At 40.0% G+C, this 26,641-nt stretch overlaps 1 protein-coding gene across 6 annotated transcripts in view; it reads right to left on the reverse strand.

Annotated features, from left to right (window-relative positions):
* Positions 1 to 535: 535 nt before the first annotated feature.
* Positions 536 to 26,641, reverse strand: part of spata20 (spermatogenesis associated 20) — a 48,113-nt gene continuing 22,007 nt past the window's right edge. Inside the window, exons 13-17 of one of the 6 annotated variants that reach the window (XR_009785626.1) lie at positions 25,073 to 25,281; positions 19,924 to 20,123; positions 19,027 to 19,107; positions 2,601 to 2,745; positions 2,296 to 2,434 (exon numbers count right to left, since the gene is read on the reverse strand). Coding sequence is in view for 5 of the 6 variants with exons in the window: in XM_061755882.1 (XP_061611866.1) it covers positions 18,304 to 18,633; positions 19,027 to 19,107; positions 19,924 to 20,123; positions 25,073 to 25,281 (820 nt within the window). In the remaining variant the exon portion in view is untranslated. The other 5 variants (XM_061755883.1, XM_061755885.1, XM_061755882.1 and 2 more) reach the window with 5 other exon arrangements.

Genomic DNA, 26,641 nt, shown 5'->3' on the forward strand with positions numbered 1-26,641 from the left:
CTCTCCCTTAACCTCTTCTCTATAAACAATTTCCAGTTAAAAACATCTTCTACGTTTGCCACAGAAAAGAAGCATGGATTATCTCCATGATCAACCCGACACACAAAAGTTGTGCGAAAGAGGGAGGAGAAAAAAAACTGCGGAAAAGGAGCAAACGCACAGTGGATAAGGTGACAATTTTCCTCAGGCGAGGAGAGTGATGCGGTGCTCGTATTGTGACTGGATGAAACATCTTATTTGTCTCCTTCATTCCAGAGCCCAGAGCAGGAACCTGCGAGCCAAACTGCATCGCCTCAACATCAGCCGCCCATCTGTCTCCTTTCCTACACTCGCATAGAAACACATACACACATGTACACTGAATATTCCCATGTGGCCCTTCTCCCAACAACACAAAGTCACACAGAGTTTACATTACCTTCATTCAGCCTGCTGGCATTCCAGAGAGCGACAGGGGATTTCTCTGTGTAAGGAGTATAAATAGTACAAAAGAGGAATACGGGAGACAACTGGGACATAATCACTCTCCTCCAGCTGGACTTTTCCCATCTGAGATTTATTGCAGAAAATAAAAATGAACACAAAAGTCAGACCATTTATTAAATACAGTATTATCTGTTTACAGTTATGCCCATGAAAAATTTATATCGTAAACACATTTTGAGGGAAAGTGAATTTCTATTTGGGGAATTAGTATCTTAAAGTTGGAAATGACATGGGTGGAAAATGACGGTAGTCAGCAATCAAGCTTCAATAATTGAAATACAAAATTTTCAGCTTTACTGTGTTATGTGCGATATCTTTAAAAGTATATTTTAGTAATCAAGCACATTATTGGCTGCCTTTCTTTGTGCATGACATTATAAAATAATGAAGTGTCATTATTATTATTATTTCATTAAGAATCATCGATGATGCCCTAAATACAAATTAATGGTCAAACATTTAAATAACCCTCTCACTGCCAAATGCATGGACTGGGAATAATACATATTTTTTAATATGGAGGGTCAGATGATTTAATGTAAAAGCATGGGTTTCATGGGCTCTCATTTAACATAGTTCAGAAGTGCTAATCTCCTCAGAGCAGGTTGTCATTTGTTGTACTTGCTGTATGTGGCGTCTTAAGAGATACAATGAAATTGTTTTAAGATGCGAGTATAGTGCTGCTATTTTTTTTTTCTTCCAAAAAGGAGGCATTCAATTAGCAGAATAATAAACTTTGGGGTATAAATTGTTGTATTTGGGACCAAAATGCATACATTTTTTTTTAACCAGGATTTAAGAAGAATGACAGCCCGACAGATGCCACCATTATGATTTTGGGGCGGGTGGAATGTTCCATGGATGCCATTGTAACTCAAACAGTGAGAACAAACTGCTGTCACTGCACCTTCTTCCAGAGCTATCCCGTCTCCCAAGTTTTCAGGAAATTTGATTTGTTTTTCTCCCTCTAAATGTATCTGGCCTATTTATTGTTTAGGACTTTTCTAGATAAATGTGCTGCCTATATCGTCTTGTAAAGTTGTCTTTGCTGATATGGTGAATTTTAAGATTGCAAGAAAGTGAGTGAGGATGGATGGATGAGTGAGGGTGAGAGCAGATGTTAAGAGTGGGGCTCCTCACTTGTGCAGCTCGCTCACTGTCAAGTGATTACACATGAAGTCAAACGCAGAAACGTACAACTGACTAACAATAGATGGTACATGCACCCACCCCCACACACACACTCACATTTCCGATGTGTGGGAAACTACCGTCAGATCCATTTGACATGTGAGCAGGAACACGAGGCTTGCAGAAGAAAACCGATTCAGTTGTAAAAATGCAAGTTCAACACAAGGTTAAGTTCTATTAAAAGTGTGCGACTCTCTTCTGAGCAGTCACAAAAGACTAGAAGCGCTTCATATTTAGAATAAGCTGCCACTGCAGCTGTGTGTTTCTTGACAGGGACTTTTGTATACCTAATCGGCTCTATGAGGCCGGTAAGGTTAAGACCGTGCAGATATTTAAAGTATTAAGGAAGAGCAATAATTAAAGCTACACAGATTAGTTTAAGTCTAATGTTGTGGCAAAATAATAAATAATAATAATAATAATGAATGAATGAATGAATGGAGCACTTGATGGGTACATCCAATTTAACTAGCCACTGAAAGAACAAGCTAGGCTGGCCAGGTTTGCTCATAAATTGAGTTTTTAAAGCTCATTTGGTGAAGTCGGACAGTGTTTCAACTCATCATTCTGCCTGCATCTCCATATGCCCGTCCAGTAGCAGCCTGCGTAGTTCCTGGGGTTCAGTGACGGGCAGCGAGCAGGTGAAGTCCTGGCACACGTAGGCAGTGGCCACGATGCCCTGCTGAGACATGGCGGAGAGCGCAGGCAGACGCTGGCAGAGGAAACTGTCCGCCTTGCCGTCTAATAGCATCAGGACCTGCCAAACGGGAGTAAAGAAAAACAAAAGATTCTTAAAATATGCTACAACGTAATTTAGAGTGATGTACATCAGCATCTGAGACCATATAAACCTATAACTGTTTTCAATAAAGCTGAACCCTACAACATTTTAGGGCAAAACATGCTTCCAAAGTTACACGAACCTCTGAGTTTGAACTGCTGTCTCTACTTCATGTGAGACATCAGCGCTCATCACAAAAGCTCAGTTCAGAAAAAAAAGAGAGTTTATTTTGCTTGTTGCGTGGCTGCATTGCAATGCTTAGTCCAGAGAAGCCTCAAACATGGGGTCTTGATTAGAGAAGAACAAAGTGAGAAGAAGACATTACAGAAATTACAGAAAATTGAAAGACTGACACATCACTTAACAGGTAAGGTGTTTTGTCGTTTAACTTCTTTTGAAATTGTAAAAAGATCATTTCAAATTATCTTTGCATTACTCCATCATTTGCAATAGGATTAAGACGAGTGATTTATTGAGTTTTATATCGTAGTGAGTTCATATCTTTTTACACTTGTATGAGAGTTAAGAATCTCCCAAAACGACTTCATCTGTATGGTCAATAAAGATTTTATGAGGGTGAAAGACTATTTCTACTACTTCTTTTCCTTATACGAAAAGTTTTGAAATTCAAACAACAAAGGGTGGCCACGGTCACAGAAAAGATTGTGTTCAACACTAAAATATTCACTGATGAGTCTGTCCGAACTAAAAATATTACAATTAAATAGAAATTACAGTTTGCCCAGAAGTTGTATGTACATTAACATGCCAGCATCATTGAGAGCCAGGGAATGACATAGCAGCAGTGCATCTTGACAGAAAGCCATTTGTACAGGATGATTTAAAGAAGACTGTCATGGGAGACAGTGTGTAGTCTCCACAAAGTATTCACTAATTAGTAAAGAGGAAAAGCTGAAGGTAATTGCGACTGATTGAGCAGTGACAACAGCAGTTATTACTGTAAGCATCTTGAACTAGGGACATCAAATCAGGTCCTCGCGTCATTTATTTATTTTTTTTCTTCAATGGCGACTGGATCTCGCCAGATTGCGTGTGCGTTTGACCACCTCACCTTACTCATCGCTCGGTGGGGAGTGTATGCTGCGGGTAGCTGCTTATAGTATTATACAGTATGTGTCCTTTAAAATAATGAGTAATATGCTCATCAATTTTGTGTTTGGCATCAAACCAATGGCGCTCTAATACTGGAAAACAACAGAGTTCTCTTCCTAAACAATTGAAAATACTCAATAGTGAAAAAAGATTACTTTGTGAGGACTCAAATAAATCAAGTTTCATACCCTAAGAAATTGTTGTTTGCATTCCAAGTGAAAAGGCCAGTCTTGATGTTGACACATTCATTGTGTGTATGTGTGACTCAAGTTAAAGAGCACTATCCTATTTGTCCCTAGTGGCTTCCTGTGTTGGAATCAAAGACAATCACGTAATTTCCTGCTCTCCATTTGTAGTTTACGCCGAGAAGTCAACAAATTAAAGGTAATAAACAAAGAGTGGATGATTTGAGAATAGTATGATGAAGGGTGGCGTGCTTACCTTTAGTGAGAGTCCCTCAAGACTGTGGTTTACATATTCATTTGAAACTGCAGCATTGATTTTATCATGAAACAGGCTATACATTTCTTTTTTAAATAAAATGTGCAGTGTTTCCAATAGCATCTATGGAAATAAAAGCTACTATTAGGGATTTTGAGCTTTACTCACACTGCTATTATTGTGGGAGTATTGTAGAGTGAAGGCCTGCATGTGCCAAGCAGACCAGGAGAAGCTTATCCATGTGTTTATCACAAGAGCATTAAACAGCTGCCCATCATGCATCAATGCTGCAGCTCGGGTTCTGACCAGAACAAAGAGATCAGAACTCCAATGCTAAAGTATCTACACTGGGTCCCAGTCACCTTTAGAATAGACTTTAACATTCTGCTACTGGGCTATAAATCACTTAATGGGTTAGGTCCTGAATACATGAAAGAAATGCTAATGCGATATAAACCCACTAGGGCTCTGAGATCTGCCGACAGATAACGAAGCACAGAGTCCAACGCAAACATGGTGAAGCAGCTTTCAGCTGCTATGCTGCAGGCAAATGGAATTAGTTGCCAATAGAATTGAAGTCAGTCAGCCCCAAGTGTCAATGTCTTTAATTTTAAGTCCCGGTTAAAAACCTTTTTCCCCTCATGCTTTTTAGAACATTTCCACTTTTAAATGATCTTTCCTGCACTGTATGTTGTTTTTAATTTGATTTGTTCTTTGTTTTTAAGATGCTTTTTATTTTGCTATTTTTAAAAACACTTTTGATCACGTAAAGCACATTGAGTTTCCTTGTTTATAAAATGTGCTATATAAATAAGTTTGCTTAGCTTTTATTCTGAACACAACTTTACAGTATGGTATTCTTTGGTATATTATGTGGATAACATTTGAAGAGAGGAATCACAACAGAGACTTTTTTAGGGACCCTAAAGACCTTCCACCCAAGCCCACTGACCAGAATCTATCATATTGACAGTCATATTGAGCTTTTGAGTTTTCATGCACTGGCGGCCTCAATGGTTCCAAATCGTTTACGCATGTGCACCTCTTATGCCAGGAATCAATTAGTAGGTTAAACTGCATGTGTTTGAAAGCTGTCACAGCATCGGAGAAGTATTTCTATTACCAATCCAAGCAGGAGGGGGAAGTACGCACGTACGTACGTCATCATTAAAATATTAAACATTTATGCTGCACTATTTCATTCAGTTTACAGATGGTGGCGAGCATAAGGAACTGGAGGCACAGGTAATTCGATTTGCACAGGGTGCTATTGACAACTGGCTGTAAACATTTCTCCGACATTTAGACACACACACGGGAACACTGTGGCAAAAAGAAAAAAGTGTGATGGAATGTGTTCATGACGGTGTGACTGTTGCTAAGGAGACAAGATGAGGATTTCCATGCCAAGTGGAACCTTTGGCTCTTTGTCCTGTCTTCTTTTTGCTTGTCAGCATCATGTTGTCCCCACGCGAGCCCAGACCACATGGAGCTACACAACCTGTAACTAGAAGGTCACACTGCAGTGTGTCTGTGTCACAACTCACTGCAAACACCCATGGGGACAACAAGAGTCATGAGGAAAAAGAGGGTGTACGAGATGGCTATACTTCATGTAAACAAGGATTATAAATTAGCTAAAGTGTGTGGCCTTGCCCATTATTTTAGTAGACCTTGATGAGGAAAAACTCATCACAATTACCGGAAATGAGAAAGTTTAGTTTACACCAAGGCAGTTTTGTTTAACAGGCGTTCTTAGTAAGCCATGTAGGTTCGATGTTGTTGAGCTCTAGGTCCAGATCCAACATTTGTGAGACAACATTTCTACAATAGCATTGTCCTTGTTTTCTCAATTAATATTTGAATAATTTCTACTGAATATTAAAATCTTAATTGGATGTTCAGGCAATTTATTAAGTCATATCTTGTTCCAACGGTCAGACAAGTGTAGAGGAGGTTAAAAAAAAAAAAGAATTATAAGACTCCCTATGTAGGAACCCTAAAAGCAGAAGTGAGAAGATCTTTCTTAACTGTCATATCAGAAATAATTTATTTACTCTCCAGTTAAACTTAAATTTGGTACTCACCCTTAACTTTGGGTGTCAGACAGTGAGAAAAAAAGAGGATGGAGAAGTGAGTCTCTTAACACAAAACATTAAAAAGATTAGGTCTTAGCACTGGAGCACTGTAGTAGCAACTAGGGATAGGCATTTTAGTAAACTAACTAACTTGCCTTGATCAATCAGTAATTATAAATGTTCTGTTCAAAACTCCTGTTTCAAATCCGTCACAGTGAGCAGAATAATGCTACCAAGAGATGCTTCAGAAGCAGTTGTCTTGTAGATGTTCATGCGTGTATCTGCAACGTCTACTACCATGAGCAAAGCCTCTTTTCAAGTTTTCAACTGCACTCATGTTAACAGATAAGCCAACAGTTAAATCTGGCTTCGTCTACAGTGGGGCAAAAAAAGTATTCAGTCAGCCATCAATTGTGCAAGTTCTCCCACTTAAAAAGATGAGAGGCCTGTAATTTTCATCATAGGTATACCTCACCTATGAGAAACAAAATGAGGACAATAAATAAATAAATAAAAATAAAAATAAAAAATCAAGAAAATCACATTGTCTGTTTTTTAACGAATTTATTAGCAAATTATGGTGGAAAATAAGTATTTGGTCAATAACAAAAGTTCATTTCACTACTTTGTTATTCCGTTTGTTGGCAATGACAGAGGTAAAACGTTTTCTGTAAGTCTTCACAAGGTTTTCACACACTGATTCTGGTATTTTGGCCTATTCCTCCATGCAGATCTCCTCTACAGCAGTGATGTTTTGGGGCTGTTGTTGGGCAACACAGACTTTCAACTCTCTCCAAAGATTTTCTATAGGGTTGAGATCTGGAGACTGGCTAGGCCACTCCAGGACCTTGAAAAGCTCCTTACGAACCCACTCGTTCATTGCCTGGGCGGTGTGTTTGGGATCATTGTCATGCTGAAAGACCCAACCATGTTTCATCTTCAATGCACTTGCTGATGGAAGGAGGTTTTCACTCAAAATCTCACGAAACATGGCCCTATTCATTCTTTCCTTTACATGGATCAGTCGTCCTGGTCCCTTTGCAGAAAAAGAGCCCCAAAGCATGATGTTTTTGCCCCCATGCTTCACAGTATGTATGGTGTTCTTTCGATGCAACTCAGCAGCCTTTCTCCTCCAAACACGACAAGTTGAGTTTTTACCAAAAGGTTCTATTTTGGTTTCATCTGACCATGTGGCACTCTCCCAATCCTCTTCTGGATCATCCAAATGCGCTCTAGCAAACTTCAGACGGGCCTGGACATGCACTGGCTTAAGCAGGGGGACACGTCTGGAAATACAGGATTTAGTCCCTGGCGGCGTAGTTTTTTACTGATGGTAGCCTTTGTTACTTTGGTCCTAGCTCTCTTTCCACCATAATTTGTTAATAAATTTGCTAATAGTCTCGGCGCCCTTTGCACAATGGTCATTGCACCGGACTATTGCAATATTAGTCATTCGAACTGCTCTAAGTGCTAGAGGACTCTGCATCTTTTTGCACAATTCTCAAAAAAAAAATAAAAAAATGTAACGGCATTACCAGATAACTAGCAACCCTTTACTGCTCAGTGACTGTTTTTTTTTTTTGTTTGTTTTTTTTGGTCAATGTCTTTATGTCTCAAAAGTGTTCTGTCAATTGACTGTCTGTTGTCGTACTAGAGCGGCTCCAACTACCGGAGACAAATTCCTTGTGTGTTTTTTGGACATTGGCAAATAAAAATGATTCTGATTCTGATTAAATTCTTTAAATATAAGACCATGTGATTTTCTGGATTTTTTCCCCCCTCATTTTGTCTCTCATAAGTGAGGTATACCTATGATGAAAATTACAAGCCTCTCTCATCTTTTTAAGTGGGAGAAATTGCACAACCTACTCTTTCTTCTTCTTTGTATTCCTGACAGTCTGGATACCTGTGTGGCCCCATTTTGCCTCTCACAGGTCAGTGTGAGCACAATGATAGACACCTAGTCAATAAGACGAGACCTCACCATAATTTTTGTTGTGTTGTTGTTGTTTTTTTTTCATAAATATTCCTCACGAGATCATGTTGAGTTTCATACTGAGTGACTATGTGTTAAATTACACCAGACATTTGGCTACACATGAGAGCAGACAAACTTAAACCTACATCAACACAACTCCCACCCGTTAAATATTCTCACAGTGACATCTTCTTCCCACTCTCCCCACTGCATTCTACCAAACCAGCCAGGCTAAAACACAAAAGAACGCTGTGTACTTGTGTTGACAGCAAACCCATCTTCAAGGCACCATTTCACTGTGGTTTCTGCAGTCAATTTAAAATCAAGCTGCAACACAACTGCGGGGGTGCCCACTCAGTGACACCAACGTGAAAGTCATGCAACACAATAAACACACACAAAGTTCTGTCATTCCTGGGGAAGAGTGATGATGGTGGCTCAGAATAGGGCCATGTGCAGCAGAGCATGAGGAGATTTACTTCCTCAATCCATCCCTCATTGTCCCTTGTTTTGACTCTCTCTCCCGCACACAGATATATGAAGAAAGCAGCCCAGTCATCATAACAACCAGGCATCTGGACTCCAGCCCCAGGACAGACACACACACATTCACACTTAGACAGCTTGGAAAGGCTGGTGATGGTGGGTGATGATGGTGGTGTTGGTGCTGCAGGACCACATGCACTGCAAACATCATCAGTCATCCCTTGACATCCACTTTACTAGCAGCTCCATTCACATGTATGGTTTTTCTTTCTTTCTTTCTTTTTTAACCATAATATTAGGATTGTGGGTGGTAAGGAGAAATAAAAAGCACAGGTGGAGAAAAACACAAATGAGAATTCAGCAGGATTATTAGATCACATATCTGCTAGCCAGTACACATTATTGACTGCAGTAAATATTTATGGTCCCATTGGTCTCTAGTATCCATTCCACAGCCCTATAAATTACAGAAGAAATAAAGTGCTTAACAAATGTATTAAACCATAACCCAATGTAAGGTTCATACCAGATCTAATTTAACATCATACAAGATTTTCATATGGAAGCTCTAAAACCAGAATGAGATATCAATGCTAAAATTAAATTATTATTATTGCTAGCAAAATGTTTTTTTTTTAATAGATTTCTAAAATATGTTAAGCACTGAATATAATAGAAGGTTGATGTCTCACTCTCCACAAATGGACCATCCATCGAAAACTTGCACTTTATATTTGGGTTGAATATCAGTTTAGAGATGCTGAAATGTTTGTGACTTGTGATCAAGAGGTAAAGTGTTTGATGAAACCAAGATTGAACCTTTTGGCCATAATTTCTAAATGTATGTTTGACGAAAGGCGGCACAGTGGAGACTGGTTAGAGCGTCAGCCTCACAGTTCTGAGGACCCGGGTTCAATCCCCGGCCCCGCCTGTGTGGAGTTTGCATGTTCTCCCCGTGCCTGCGTGGGTTTTCTCCGGGCACTCCAGTTTCCTCCCACATCCCAAAAACATGCATGAATTAGAGACTCTAAATTGCCCCTAGGCATGACTGTGAGTGCGAATGGTTGTTTGTTTCTATGTGCCCTGCGATTGGCTGGCAACCAGTTCAGGGTGTACCCCGCCTCCTGCCCGATGACAGCTGGGATAGGCTCCAGCACGCCCGCGACCCTAGTGAGGAGAAGTGGCTCAGAAAATGGATGGATGGATGGATGGAATGCATCCAAACTAATCTGGAGAAGCTTCATCATGCAACAAGACAATGACCCAAAACACACTGCCAACACACCAAAGTACTTCATCAGGGAGAAAAAGCGGAAGGTCTTAGATTGACCAAGTCAATCACCAGACCTTAACCCAATAGAGCATGCATTTCTGAGCATGCTCAGAAAATGGATGGATGGATGGATGTTTGACGAAAATAACACTGCTCATCACCGGAAGAGCACCCTGGACAGTATATCCATTGTATCCCTAAAGAAAAAGGTAAACAAAAAACATATGGTTTGATGGGGTGCAGATGCGTTTCATTGGGAGGCTCTGTCCTGTGTCACATTGGCATCAGTTTTCACCCGTTGACAGTCTCCACTGGAGCCTCTCCACTAAATCACTAAAGGTTTGCTGTGAGTTGTGAGACACCTCGGTGTCAGAGCGGAATTAATGACCGAGCTCCTCAATCAGTCGCTGATACCTACGACATATTTCACCAGCTTGTGCTGCATTCACAATGAAAGCAAATTCTCCTTTGGTAGAGTCATAAAAGCCACATCACGTTTAAAAATGTTGGAGATCAAACCCGACATGCGAGCGTTATAAACGAAGATTGACTGGGGAAGGTTTAATAAATACATCAGTGACACTATGAACACTAAAAAAGTAAATGCCAACACACATCAACAAACAGAACTTTAGTGGCACGCTACAGACATCCATCCATCCATACATTTTCTGAGCCTATACCAGCTATCATCGGGCAGGAGGCGGGGTACACCCTGAACTGGTTGCCAGCCAATCGCAGGGCACATACAAACAAACAACCATTTGCGCTCACATTCACACTTACAGGCAATTTAAAGTTGTCAATTAACCCCACTACAGACATCTGATCTGCTAATAAAACAGAAAAAAAAAAAAAAAAAAAACTGTGCATGTATGTTAGTAGTTAAAACACATTCACATCCCCAGTTACAAGAGGGTCTGTACACTTGTGGAACCACTATATCTTAGCTGTTTATTTTTCTTCACCTCTCTACAATTTTGTTTTTCAATTGACCTGTCCAGGTTATACGTAACATTATTGTCATAATAGGTATTAAAATCTAGCATTTGAACAGGGGTGTGTAGACTTTGTGTCCACTATAAGCCTTAAGATGTTCGGAATAGAGGGAGCTGACCATTCCACCACTCAAATAATGGTAAGAAGAGAAAAAAAAAACCTGTATCTGCATTTTTATTTGGATTTCCATGAAAGTTGAAAGCATTTTTTTTCCCCATCACATCACATCCACGTTTCATGGAGCTCAGTTATGCAATTCTTTTCCATAATGAAAAATAATTTTGCCAAATTTATAATTGCTGTGTGAACATATCTGAAACCTCTTGCTCAAGAGTACCAAAAACTGTCCACAAAAACTGTCTACAGCGCTGCAGAAAAGGCAGCCATATGTGAGAGGAATCTTTGGTGTTGTTTGGCAACTTATTGGAGAACTATAAGTAAGTTAAAACATGGAACACCTATAATAACTAGATTCGTTTAACATTGAATATTTTCCACTTTTGTATGTAGACTACAGGGAGAGTAATTTTGCATTATTCCTACATTGGCCAAATTGAGAGTTAAAGTTATTTTGTTGATTTATTGAATGAGCGCGGCACGGTGGACGACTGGTTAGAGCGTCAGCCTCACAGTTCTGAGGACCCAGGTTCAATCCCTGGCCCCGCCTGTGTGGAGTTTGCATGTTCTCCCCGTGCCTGCATGGGTTTTCTCCGGGCACTCCGGTTTCCTCCCACATCCCAAAAACATGCATTAATTGGAGACTCTAAATTGCCCGTAGGTGTGAATGTGAGTGCGAATGGTTGTTTGTTTGTATGTGCCCTGCGATTGGCTGGCAACCAGTTCAGGGTGTACCCTGCCTCCTGCCTGATGACAGCTGGGATAGGCTCCAGCATGCCCGCGACCCTAGTGAGGAGAAGCGGCCCAGAAAATGGATGGATGGATGGATATTGAATGAGCATCTTCTGGCTGGAAATTACAAAAAGTGACAGAAGACTTGGACATTTTGTTGAGCCATATGTATGTATTTATTTATTGATTTACTTACTTTTAATGGTAATACAGTACTACTGTATTGTACAACTATCTATTTTCTATACCGCTTAGCCAGTTCAGGGTCATGGGCACCAACAGTGAGTGGAAACTGAACCCACGCTGCACCGAAGTTCGGCGGCTTGCCGAGTGTACCACTCCACCATCAGTAACCTTGTACTGTACATGATACTGGTAAAAAAAATATTTTTTTTAACTTGAATGTCATCAATCACTTTTAAGGGTGACATCCTCTTTGTTCTTTCCAATAATGCCTTTGAAAAAGACTTCTTCACATCGGAACATGGTTTCAACTTAGATGAGTACATTAAACCCAGTGCATCTCACATTATTTCAGTAGAAAACACTCCCAACCTATATAAATAAGGTGAAGGAAACACAGACATATGTAAAAGCGTGGGTGTAAATGTATCCGCATGTGGCCATCTTATCTGTCAAACATAGGTCTTTATTAACCAAGCAGAGATGGGGATTAGCGCGGTGGGGAGCGTCAACTACGGCAGACGCGCAGACATGATACAACCACAGGGAGGATTAAATCTCAAACAAGCCAGCTAAAGCTGTCATGAACATACAGTACCTCCCCCATATCTTTGTGCATGCACAGAGACAAGATGGGTTTACTACATAGGATGACAAAGAGGAAAATGTAATATTCAGATTAGCAATTCTAGGAAGGGAAAAGTGGGATAATTGTCAGGCGTTTACGGGGAATATTTGTGCTGAAAAAAAATGATATCTCAGTGGTTTACAGACTAGTTGAGAGGTACATTCTATCGGCAAGAACCATCTGGGACCTTTCTCACAGCTGCCAATCACCATGTGTCCAGCGCTTTGACTTGTTATTGGGCTTAGCAGGTTATTAACACAGAGGGCGCCAATCTGTTCCAAGCACAGATAATGTCTTGGGACAAATAAACACACACATCGGCTCTGATGGGTGAAAGGGAATTGTGATGGAGGGAGACAGGAGTAGCAGCAAGACAGCAAGTGGTCGTGAGGGTGCTAAGAAATCATAAATGAGTCGAGAGGGACCACATTGCTATAATCCTCTTCTCCTCGGTTTCTTTGGAGTACGAGTTCGGCACTAGCTAGTTTCTTTACCGTTACATGTTCATCTTTCTGGCTGCCTTCTTCATCACCCTTCCAACCTTTTCTCAGTCTCTACGGACTTGTTAGGGGTATCCTGACGTTTCCCTCCAGCGTTTAAAAGGTGCTTTCTGTAAGAATCATCTTTCCTCTTAAAGGCCATTGCTATTGCATCCTTCTTTTTGAGCTGTACATCCCGCTCGTCTACCTCTCAGGGTATTGTGAATAGAAAATGTGAATGAGCAAAAGGACAGAGAAGCAGAGGTTTTGTTTGTTTGTTTGTTTTTTAAGGAAGGAGCAATTATAGTAACAGTTCCCTTCTGATGTAGATCTCCATAGATTCTCACTGAGTTCCTTGGAACATCCCATTGTTCTGATTATTGGTTGATGCATGATGAGTGATCCTTTTATACTGACAAACAGAAAGTACCAGCAGTCAATCATGATCACTAATGAGAAGTTAATTGGGCATGGGCTTGTCAGGTCAAATTAAAAGACATTCTTGAACGTTCAGCACCTCTAAACATTTTAGGTGGCAGTATCTCTATATTTTGAGCCCATATGTATGATTTTGACCCAGTTTAGGTTAGAGAAAATCCTAAATATAATGTAAACCAAATCTTGCTTTTCAAAAAAATTGTAGAATAAGAACAGTTCAAACAAAAAATCCAACTTCCCAAATCTAAATTTATGACAGAAACTGTATGCTGTACTGAAGTAGTTTTGTTCTTTTGCAGATTACAATTTCTATACTATTATTATATGAAAATATTATAACAAAATGTTGACAAATGTATTTTATAAACTTTAACACTGTACTGTCAAGCAACTTTATTCACCACTAAAAATCATGCAAATATTGATTTTATCCTGTGGTTGTTTGGAGGTACACCCTTCACTGTTCGAGTTTTGTTATTCCTTATATTTTTAAAACTAGCATTTTTACGTGCTCTTTTCCTTGCAGTATGGTACTTACATACTTTACTTACAGATGTAACCCTCTTATGAAATCAACAGCAGTTTGCCAAAACATGTCAGGTACTCTAAATGAAGACCTTTCCACCCTGTCACATACAAGCAATCTAAATAGTATAATTCTGAGACAGTATGGGCCTTGTTACAGCCATTATTAATTTTGATTTTGTTATACTACTTATTCACCAGAGGGAAAATTATTTGTTAATTTGATGCGTAGTGGAGGTTTGTGGACAAAATGTCAGTCAGTCGGCAAGAGGTCAGTGTTAAGAACACAAATTAAATTATCTGGAGACCACATCTTAACGTGTTCCGACTTTACATTGCACATCAAGAGCTTCAGCAATTCCAAAAAACAAAGGTGAACCATGCCGTAATCAAGCTACAGTTTTGTGTAATGGAATAATTAACTGTAATTTAATGCTGCATTTCCAGTACACACAGCAGAATTCTATATGTCCTCATGGATTCAAAGAGCAAATGAGATTCTGAAGGAATTTGTCCTGGCTTGCTTGTGTGCGTGTGTGTGTGTGTGTGTGTGTGTGTGCGTGTGTGTAGTGCTCAGGGCTTGGTACAGCTCATTCAGCACACAAGCGAGGAGTAATTGGATTTAAATTAGACATGTTCCTCGACTCAGAGCTTCCTAATGTAACGTGAAACAGAATACCCTCACTTTCTTGTCTTTATCTCATCCAGTTATCTCCTTTAGTTTGTTTTGCCACCCGTAGTGATGCCACTCCCCTTGACCTTATTAATTATTGTGTATGTATCCGTTTACTATTTAAAAAATGTTTCAGATTTTTTACCAGTCAAATGTTTTCAGTAGAATAAGAAAATATTGTATTTTCTTATTTATTAGGTTCGCGCTACTGTTAAAAAATGCGTTTTCGGAAGTATCAATTAGCATTTGTCCTTGTGATTAACTTGTTTGCGGGATTGAACATTTGACGTGTTGTTGGCGTATATGATTTAATTTGTGGGTATACCCGCTGCTGTACAGGGATATCCCTGTAAGTGCACTATATCTTTATAAGTGTGTTGTGCTAATTCACTGGGAGGACCGGATCTCATCATCTGTTTGAGCGTGGAGGTGTGGGGGTGTATGTGTGTGTGTATGCAGCAACTAATGGGCAGCAGCTCACCCAACATCTGAACATACATATATAGTAGCCTACATGCTTGCTGATACAGAATATGTGATTTCCCCTGCAAATACAGTCTGTTGTACAAGAACTTTGCCCTGGAATAATACACTTCGCTCAGTGCGTATATAGACAAGTATGACTGGGAACTTTGCAAGCATTAAGGGGGGACATATTATGGAAAATTTACTTTTCATAGTTTGTATACAGGCGGCACGGTGGACGACTGGTTAGAGCGTCAGCCTCACAGTTCTGAGGGCCCGGGTTCAATCCCCGGCCCCGCCTGTGTGGAGTTTGCATGTTCTCCCCGTGCCTGCGTGGGTTTTCTCCGGGCACTCCGGTTTCCTCCCACATCCCAAAAACATGCATTAATTGGAGACTCTAAATTGTCCGTAGGTATGACTGTGAGTGCGAATGGTTGTTTGTTTGTATGTGCCCTGCGATTGGCTGGCAACCAGTTCAGGGTGTACCCTGCCTCCTGCCCGATGACAGCTGGGATAGGCTCCAGCACGCCCGCGACCCTAGTGAGGAGAAGCGGCTCAGAAAATGGATGGATGGATAGTTTGTATACAAATACAGACCCCCTTTCCAAAAAAAAATGAATATCACGAAAAAGTTTATTTATTTTCAAAATTCCATTGAAAAAGTTAAACTTTCATAGATTATAGATTCAGGGCCCACAATTTAAACAATTTTAAGCATTTATTTGTTTATTTTTACATAATTTGGGGTTCCAGCTCATAAAACCCACAAAATCAGGAATTCAAAAAATGTTATTACTGTGAAGAAATCAGTGCAAATTTTGCAGGCCATAAATGTTTTAAACTGTATGTCACAGACTAATCATCTACTAAACTCAAAGCACCTGCACAGGTTTCCCCAGGTGTCATTAAATTGCTTCAGTTTGGCTCAATTGTCTCAGTTGGGTTCAATATGGGGAAGACTGCAGACTTGACAACTGGCCAGAAGACCATCATTGATACCCTCCATAGGATGGGTAAGCCACAAAAGTTCCTAGCTAAGGAGGCTACCTGTTCACAGAGTGCTGTGTCCACGAATATCAATGGAAAGTGGCAAAGACAAAATGGGGCAGGAGAAGCTGCACCAGCAAAAGAGATGACCGTGGGCTTCAGCGGATTATCAAACAGAGAAGATTCAAGAATCTAGCAGAGATCCAGAAAGAATGAAATGAGGCGGGAGTCAAAGTTTAAAAAAACACCACATTCAGATGCATCCGGGAGATGGACTGGACTGTAGGCCAGTGGTCCAAGGTCCTCTTTTCCGATGAAAGTAAAGTGTCCCTTTCATTCAGGAATCAAGGTCCAAGGGTTTGGAGGAAGACAGGTGAAGAACAGAACCCAAGCTGCTTGAGATCCAGTATGAAATATCCACAGGCAGTCATGATTTGGGGTGCAATGTAAACTCTGCCATTGAGAATCTATGGGGCATTATCAAGAGGAAAACGAGGGGTACCAGACCCAAGAACAAAGAACTGACAGAAAGCATCAAGGAAATCTGGGCTTCCATAACTCCCAGGCAATGCCACAGGCTGATTGCCTCAATGCCACGGCGCATCACGGCAGTGATTAAAGCAAAGGGATTCCCAACCAAGTATTGAAGATTAACATATCGCTTTGAAAGTACCATATTTTGATTGATTTAATGTGACCCTAATTTCTTTCTTTTTTTCTACAAAAGATGAGAAGTAAATGGTGATTTCACAGTTTCTCATTTTTGGAATTCCTGATTTTGAATGGGATTATGGAAATAAATAAACTTCCATTTCTGAGCCGCTTCTCCTCACTAGGGTCGCGGGTGTGCTGGGGCCTATCCCAGCTATCATCGGGCAGGAGGCGGGGTACACCCTGAACTGGTTGCCAGCCAATCGCTGGGCACATACAAACAAACAACCATTCGCACTCACATTCAAATAAACTTTTCCATGATAATACATTTTTTGGGGAAAACAAGTCTATATACAGTAGTGCTGTGGTAGACAATCCAGTGTGATAAAGTTGACAGTAACAAGGTTCAGCATGTGACTGGCTGTGGCCCAGGTGTGATCGTCCATCCGGTGCATTCCCCTTGACAATAGATCAATGCTGATAATGACTATCTGGCTCGCTCTCGGGTATATTCTCTCCCCACAGGGGATGAAACCATAACCTCATGTCTGATAACGCACAACTTGGTTCTATTACATTTGGAGGCCTATTGAGTGTGAGTGTCTTTGTACAGTGAGAATAAAATATGTACTTTAATTTGCTGATCTAGTTATGACTTTGGTTAAGTACAATACAACCTAATACAAACTTGTAATTTGCTTTTGTAGGATTTGCTGTGGCTGCATGTTTTTCATTTTTTGTGTGTGTTCATTTTGGAGAAAGTTACTTTTCTGCTTGTGTTTGGCTTTGTTATTCACATGTAAAAATGTGTTTGTTTAAAAATAACCAAACAATCATTAGCTGAGGGAAGAACGGGGAAACAAGGAGATTGTCCAAATGTAAGGACTGTGCCCATAAAAACTTTCACAATCTAATATGTTTTTTCTTTTAACTATGCCCATGGTGTAAAAAAAAAAAAAAAAAAAGACATTACATTGGATCTTGCTAGGTTGATTTTTACTGGAATATTTCTTGGTGATTACAAGACTTTCACAATTTGTGCTAATGAGTGATTATTTTCAAGGAAACATTCATGAGGTATTTTTATTTTTTAGAAACCACAAATATGGTACTTTTGGACAATATAAAGCGTTATTGTTAAAGGAGACATATTACAGATTTAGATTTAAATAGAAAATAGTTTCTAGGTCTCTTAATGACATGTCTGTAACAATACTACAATGATCAAGAACTATACATAGCACTGTTTATAAAGCATTATTCTTTTCTTGCTGAAATTTGCTTTTAGGCGGATGTACAGTACGCCTTTTGGCTGGCATTTGGCCATTTCCCCTTCCACATAACCCAGCAGTGAGAATGCCGAGTGTATGGAACCGAGGCAGCAGTTCATATACTACACTGTGTGTTCGTGGTGCCTGGAGACATCACCAAACACAAATATCACCCAACCCCCTCACCTTCACCATGTAGACAATTTCCCTGAGCAATCAAGTAAGTGCAACTTATCAGAAGCTAATGCAGAAGTGCAGAACGGCTTGCTCGCCGACACATTTTCAGAAATAGGCTGAAAGAAAGGATATACTTGGTTGTTTAATTTCACACTTGATGGGTACGCATGAACTCCAGAGACTCAACTATTTGTATCCAAATAACGAAAAGGCAATGTTCCCAAATTTCCTCTTTAAATTTAGAAACATCTGAAAAAAAAGGTACCCAAGAGGAAGATCCAGTCACTGATGGTGTAGTGGTACACTCGCCACACTTGCGGGCAGCGTTGGTACAGTTCCCACTCAGTGACGGTGTGAATGTTGAGTACAAATGGTTGTCCGTGTCTATGTGTGCTCTGTGACTGAATGGCGACCAGTTCAGGGTGTAGTCCGCCTTTCGCCCGAAGTCCGCTGGGATAGGCTCCAGCGCCCCGCGACCCTAACCAGGATAACCGGTGTTGAAAATAGATGGATGGAAGAGGAAGATCCACGTCAGTTATCTATCCTGACTTGAGCTCTGAGTGTGACAGCAATTTTATGAATTTAAGACAGTTTGAGCCAAGTGAGGCGAGGTAGAGCCGACAAGAGGCGAGGAACTCAAGTTGCCCTTTAAGGATCCACACTTAAATCTTACAAACCGTCAGGCTGCTCTGTCTTGGTCCCACCAGGCATTTGTGCCCGCATTTTCACTTGCATGTCTCAAAGGCTACCACTAAATCTTTTAACGCCTCAATGATGATCAGTGAACATTTTCCCAGCGAGGGGAATGATGGACTGTGTTTGTTAAGATTAGGTATAAGATACAGATATAAATACAACCTATAATACTTACCCTATGTGGTACAAAGAGGGAGTTGACTGCCTCTAAAAGACCTTTAGTATCTGGAGAATCTCTTTGGCCACAGATCACAACCTAAGGAAAAAAGGGGTGATGTGGGAGAAATATAAAAGTGAGTCAATGGGAAGGGAAGCGAAAGAAAACAAAATGAGAGCATGATTGGAAAGAAAAAAAGAGGGGACAGGTGGTACATAAAGGGGGATAAGGTGACAGAGGTCAGTGTTGTATTTGTAGCAGTAACAAGGAAGGCAGGTGTTGCCACTGCGACTGCCTCACCCTTGAGCTCGTTACTCTTGCCCAGCAGCCCTAACTCAGCCTCCGCAGGTCACATACGTTGGAGAGAAAGTTAACTAGACTCGCTACTGTGTTTGTTTTTTTCCTCAGGGAAAGTTTGTCAGGGAAAATCTGATTGAATTGTTTCTCCTAACAGAGGATGTATGATGAACAAATGAAGAGTTGAAATGGAAAAGCAGCCATCAGCATTTTTGGGGGGTAGTTTCTGGTTACAGGTTAAAGCGAATAATTTGTATTTAGGGCAGTCTAAGTTAATATGATTATGCAAGTTAGAGGCTAATTTGGAAAAAAAAATCCTAACTTTTATTGAAAAGACATCTTTTCTTTGCAAAACCAGACAAGTCCAAGAAAATAATTTTAAAAAACATTTAATTTACCTAATTTTCACATTGCGCAGTCTACGAAAATAGAGCCCTATATGTTTGCATTAAACTTGTGTTCGACGAAATGATATAAAATGATATGTTATACATTTTGCACATTTGTATGCATGTACCCCACACAAACTGTCTTTGACACACAAGAGAATCTTAGTGGCAGGAAAATGAATAGACGAACAATATTTCATGTTTGCTTAAGTGTGTTCGTGAGACGAACCTGCTTAAGCATGTGGTGCTGTGCCATAAGGGCACGGACCATCTCGGGTAGACTGATGGGGATATTGGTAAGACGGTCAGAAAAGGCTGCCAGCAGCTGTTGGCATCTCTGGAGCCATTCTTGCCTTCCGGTGTACTGAGACAGACGCAACAGATTGGATGCTGACACAGAGTTAGCACTGGCCTCGGCTCCATCCTGATCTGAAAGACACAAAAACACAAAAGGAAATGATCAGAAATACAAACACAACTTTAAATCCGGCTGTGTGCTGTGGCAAATAAGAGTGTATATTCTTTTTTTATAACAAATTGTAAAAAGTGTCTGCGAAACCACCTTATAGCTGACCGATTATTACGTTTTATTGCAGTTTCTACATCAGGAATCCACATAAAAATAAAACATAACTAAACATGTCTGAAAATGTGATCCATACAAAGTACTATAACAAATATTGATTGTTTACCTGGAAAGTTATTCAGTGCATTAGAGTAAATCAAGAGATCACAAGTAGAGGTGCAACAATTAATCAATTCATCGACAGCTAATCAATTATCAAATTAATTGATAACTATTTTGATTATCGAATAATCGTTGAGACCTTATCTAACTTAAAATTGTCCAAATCCTTAGAATTTTAGTCTCAACAGTTAATATTTTCAGATTTCTGTAGTCTTCCATGAAAGCAGACGGATTATATTTGTGTTTAATCAAAATAATACATTTGCAAACATCTGCTTTTACTTTGGAAAACAATGCTCAACATTTTTGCCTATTTTCCGACATGTTATTGACCAAATCAGTAACGGAATCATGATCAATGTTTTTTCATTTTCCAAACTGTCAATTTAAAATAAATAAAATAATATTATCTAATATAGAAATAATAATTGGAAATTTAAAAATAAAATCTTTTGATCCTATTCATCGAAAAAAAATAATAGATCCTAATCACAAGTAATGAGAATATACCTGAACTTTCCGCAAAGTAAAGACCCCCCATATTTAATGTCATAACAGAAACAAGGCACAGCAATGATTGAGATGGTACACTGGCTTCATATTAGGAGTATGCCGTCTTAGCCATTATTCCTGACTAGTGGTTTAAAATAATGAACAATTTTCATCATCTCCTTTTAAAACAGTATACATGTAGCTGAATGCAATGATAACAAGAATGTAGCTATGCTGCTACATCTTTTTGATAGAAACTCGGCTTCCCATCAGGACAGTGGTTTCTCTGTTTCAAAAACAACAGATAATTTACTTAAGTGGTCCATAATAATAGGACTAGCTCGGACATTTCTCATCTTGTGGTTCATGATAGCCATGGAATATCATTTAAATTCCGTATTTTTAGTACACTACCTTGAGTCACCTATGAAAGCTCTGATACTTACAGGAGTGCAGATTTTTTTTTTTTTACCACAAAAGTGTAAACGTCATTGTTACTTGTACTTTTTGTATAAATGTTATCATTGACTCAAAATGATATATATAATGCCAGCCATCATCATCATCTTTTTTTAACAACATACATGCTAGAGGAGTCTGCATCTTTTTGCACAATTGTCAAAAAAATAATAATAAAAACTAAAAATATTGTACCGGCATTACCAGATAACTAGCAACCCTTTATTGCTCAGTGACTGTTTTTCTCAATGTCTTATGTCTCAAAGGTGTTCTCTGTCAATTGACTGTCTGTTGTCGTACTAGAGAGGCTCCAACTACCGGAGACAAATTCCTTGTGTGTTTTTTGGACATACTTGGCAAATAAAGATGATTCTGATTCTGATTCTGATGTGACAGAATGTTTCGCCATTACATTGACAATGGGGAAAATGTGAGCTCTGGGAGTTATTTCTGATGATTTATCATGAACACTAAAGATACAGCCATTCCATTAGGATTCCATCCGCTCAGTGTGGGGTGTGATGAGACCAAATTATATAGCCCTGTTAAGTGATTGGTAATCTTTTATCAGTGTCCAGTGAGAGCCTGCAGGCCATCTTCTCATAACCTATGACCCCACAAAATGCCTGCATCTCAACAAGATGTGTGTGGAAATAATGTCTTTTTTTTTCAAGGCAATACAGTATATCCCATGTCCTTTAGAAGGCATGACTATCCATCCATCCATTTTCTGAGCCGCTTATCCTCACAAGTGTCGCGGAAGTGCTGGACCCTATCCCAGCTATCAACGGGCATGTGGCGGGGTACAGCCTGAACTGGTTGCCAGCCAATCGCAGGGCACATATAAACGGACAACCATTCACACTCACACCTACGGGCAATTCGGAGTCTTCAATGAACCTACCATGCATGTGTTTGGGATGTGGGAGGGAACCGGAGTGCCCGGATAAAACCCACGCAGGCACGGGGAGAACATGCAAACTCCACACAGGCGGGGCCGGGGATTGAACCCCGGTCCTCAGAACTGTGAGCCAGACGCTCTGACCAGTCGGCCACCCTTCCAAGGCATGACTAAATAAAACAAATTCATCTTTCAGGACAGTAATAAATATTGAAAACATTTGTGGAAGTCAGTCAAAAAAATCCAAATAATTTTTATTTTTTTTTTAAGGTTTTTATTTGGATAGTTTTTAAATGGCATGCCTCAACTCGACATATCTAAATGTAGAAGAAAAACACAAGTTGAGAGAGGCAGTGGTGTAAATTGTGGCAGCTGGGTAATCCGTCTTGCAGAGACCGGCGACGCTACGGAGACAGACGTACGTGCCGGTGTAGCTTCACGAATAGACTCTGGCCCATTCCAGTGACACCACCATAATGTCACAGTCAGTCCTTTCAGATGAGAGGTCTCTCACACGTCGACTTCAATCAATACACACACATGCAGGTGTGACAGCCGTGAGAACCCTGACGCCGCGTGCAAGCTCTCTCAAATGCCATCTCATCAATGATGTGTCAACAGTTCACAACCTACATAACTATTAGCTTTTCCCCATCTTTCATTACAATATATATTTCTATTTCTTTTCTATTGTTTACGGTAGTGTTGTCGCCGCCTGGTTTTGACAAAGTTTTGGACGCATGTTGTTTCATGTGTTCAGTGAATGTAAAAACATATTGCATATGTGTCATTTGAAATGTTTGTGTAAATAGAATCCACCCTAAAAAGTTCTGTAATCACAATTCCATGAGGTTTCTCCATATTCCAGCTTCCTCCAGGAGTGCAAAAACATTTGTAAGATGTAGGTGTGAAGAAGAGTGTGAATAAGAGTGTGAATGGTTGTATGGAAAATGGACTGGTGATTAAATGAGCCTCAGTGACAGCATCAATCAAAACTGGGAGAATTTTGGCAACGGCCATTAGGTGTATGGAACCAGCAAAATTTGACTAAAGCAATGTAGTACAAAAATACAAAATAATAAAAGGGAAATGCATGGAGAAGCATCACCAATTACCGGAAGTGTGCATTTACATTTGTTCAAACACTGTTTGGTCACTGCTTCTGATTTAAAAATAAAAACGGACTGGTTGATAATAAAACCATTAAAATAAAACAATTAAATCATAAAACCAGGTAATTTAAAATAACTAACGTAAATCTTGCAATGTTGTAAAAATAAATGATATGTCAAAGGCTTTAAACATTTGTCAACCCTGAGCAATATTTTAAAATAGACAGTCCAAATATGATAGTGAGAGTCTATACACGATAAGTCTGTACAATATTAGTGAAAAACATAGGTTAGGACCTTTAAAATGCCCATTTTACCAAAATGTCCTACAATTTGAAGTCCAACCAAAAATTTCCACAAAAGTTCCACAAAACTGAGTTTGAACCATCGTCATCAAGATATCAGCAAATACAATGTCAGTAAATCTCACTAGCCCTCAGTTCAGCATGCATACATGATCAACTCTGTGTATTTTGCTTTTTTTTTCTTTATTTTTCTTCTTTTTTTTTTTTAAAGGACCGGTCTCAAGAGAATGTCAACTGACAACAGGCTGCAGAGCATTTCAGGGTCAGACATTACATTGTTTGAACCAGGGATCTCTTGACTGTGAGGCAGATGTGCTAACCACCACTCTACTTACCAGTACTCACTATTTAGAGTACATGACATATCAATGTGTAGTACATTATGCAAGCCCCACTGCTCCTTCATTTTGGTGCGTATTAATGACCTGAATTATTTAGTTTACCAATTAATTTGTGAAAATGTGACTCAATCCTTTGAAGGCAATTCATCCATCATTCACTCACTTTCTCACCTATCACAGCCACCAGCAGCATTGATTATTTTTATGCTACATAAAATTAGTGATGCAGACTTTGTATCAGTCTGTTGTGGTAAAGAAGGAGCTAAGCCGAAAAGCGAAGCTCTCAATTTACCGGTCGATCTAAATTCCTACCCTCACCTATGGTCACGAACTGTGGGTCGTGACCGAAAGAACGAGATCCCGGATATAAGCGGCCGAAATCAGTTTCCTCCGCAGGGTATCCGGGCTCTACCTTAGAGATAGGGTGAGAAGCTCGGTCATTTGGGAGGGGCTCAGAGTAGAACCGCTGCTCCTCCACATTGAGAGGAGCCAGATGAGGTGGCTGGGACATCTGATTCGGATGCCTCCCGGACGCCTCCCTGGTGAGGTGTTCTGGGCACGTCCCACCGGAAGGAGACCCCAGGGACATCCCAGAACACGCTGGGGAGACTATGTCTCTCAGCTGGCCTGGGAACGCCTCGGGATCCCACCGGAAGAGCTGGATGAAGTGGCTGGGGAGAGGGAAGTCTGGGTGTTCCTGCTAAAGCTAATGTCCCCGCGACCCGACCTTGGATAAGCGATAGAAAATGGATGGATGAAATTAGACTATCAGGAAAAAAAAAAAAAGAAATTGCTTTGTTTTTCATGACAGGTCAAATATTTGGGGTCTTATTTCAAACTGTTATTTTTAGTTGTTCAAAGTGTCAAGTTCTTATCGAAAGAAGGATTTTAACTTCCCAAATAATGATTCCTATGCGAACACCTCCAACGGGCAATGCATAAAATATTTGAGCAGAGCTACTGTATAAGATGAAAGCCTTTATATTTTTTTAACCATGCATCTAACCTGAGAGTATTTCACTACAACTAGTAATACGGTGAGGGGGCATATGATATTACTGTACTGTACATCTCTCTCACCTTCTTTGAGTTGCAGAAGAACAGTGCTGTCACTGGGATCACAGCAAAAGTACCCTCCACCCGCTGAATCCCAGAACAGCGCATCCTGTCTGATCTGGAGCTCTTCGGCCCACTGCAGCCACTCTGTCTGCAGTGTGGCCTCATAGAGATCGAGCAAGCCGCAAATGATGAATGCGTAATCGTCCAGGAAGCCAGAAATAGGCGGTGATCTGTAGACGGCATTAAAGGGATGATTAATGTCAGCAAACTTGCGATATGAAATGTGCCTATAGTCCTGGTCCGATAGGTACGGCTTATATTTGAGCCGAATGTGTAACTTCTACACCCACCTGCCACAAAATATCTGTCTTTACCAAATCACTGAGGAGGTTCAGTAATTTATCAACGTGACAGTTATTGCGGCTGCAGTTCGCATTGGTATAGAACTGCAAGTCTGCCTCATAGTGGAGAGGTTGAGTGTGATGTCACAGTAACATTTTATTGAAAATCTCAATTCTACTGAATTGCATGAAAAGTTGCAACAAAAAAACAGTATTGTTTGAAAAAGTACAGGATTACATCAATAAGAGAATTTCAACCCATAGTATTTTGAAGCATACTGTTAAACTTCATAGCTCTGGAGTCTTTTTTTTCCTCTTTATTTCTTAATCACCTCAAAATTCAAGCATGAAGGTGTATAATTTGGTGCCAATCCAAATTTGAATTATTCAGCCATTCGAATTCCTCAAACATATCCGATGACAGTCTTTTCCATTTATCCAGTTTACTTTCAAACAAATGAATTTTCTCATTTTACCAAATTCTACTGTCCTATGCCCAATTCCCTCTCCATCCCCATACATCTCTTTCAGGACCTTAAAGGGGGTCACGTCTCCGTTCACTAATTGCATTCCCCCTCAGGTTCCCACAGTGACACCATGCATGGGTGAGTGCAAGCGGATGGACAGTGACAAGGGGTCAGATAGCACTGTGTTAGGGAAGACTGGTGGACAGAGCTATGGAGACAGCAAGGAGAGTGCTCAAGTGGCTGAAAACAGGCCTTTGGATGACATGGAGAAACTTAGTGCTCTTGTAGAGGTGAGGAAACCCATTAGTTTCTCAGACAGAAAGTCTGAGTCATAGGTCCGAAGGGGGAGGCGAAGGCTCAGGCATTTCACAGGAACAAAGCTAGACTTGAGAAATACATTTTGACATTGTGGCAAATTTGAGGGAAAACGAAGTGGCTAACTCTGAAGCAGCCTATGGGGTTTGGAAAAGTCACGAAACATACAATATCATTGCATACTTTGCATTCAGAAATGCCACCGTGTTTGTTAAAATTTTAAATTAAAAAAACACTTCCTATTATTTCTTGCTAATAACATAACATTTGTCCAAGACTCAGTGTCCAATAAATTTGTATTAGCCATGTCTAAATGTAAATGAAAACACTGCAACTTTGCCTTAGAGGGCAATGAAACATATTTGGTTAATTCATATTTAAGAATAATAATTAGGGATGTTCAATGCAACTTTTTTTAGACCAATACCAGTACGAGTATTTCTTAAATACTTACCGATACTGAGTAT

This window comes from Phyllopteryx taeniolatus, chromosome 19, assembly GCF_024500385.1.
Source record: "Phyllopteryx taeniolatus isolate TA_2022b chromosome 19, UOR_Ptae_1.2, whole genome shotgun sequence".
In the NCBI taxonomy this organism is placed as follows: Eukaryota; Metazoa; Chordata; class Actinopteri; order Syngnathiformes; family Syngnathidae; genus Phyllopteryx; species Phyllopteryx taeniolatus.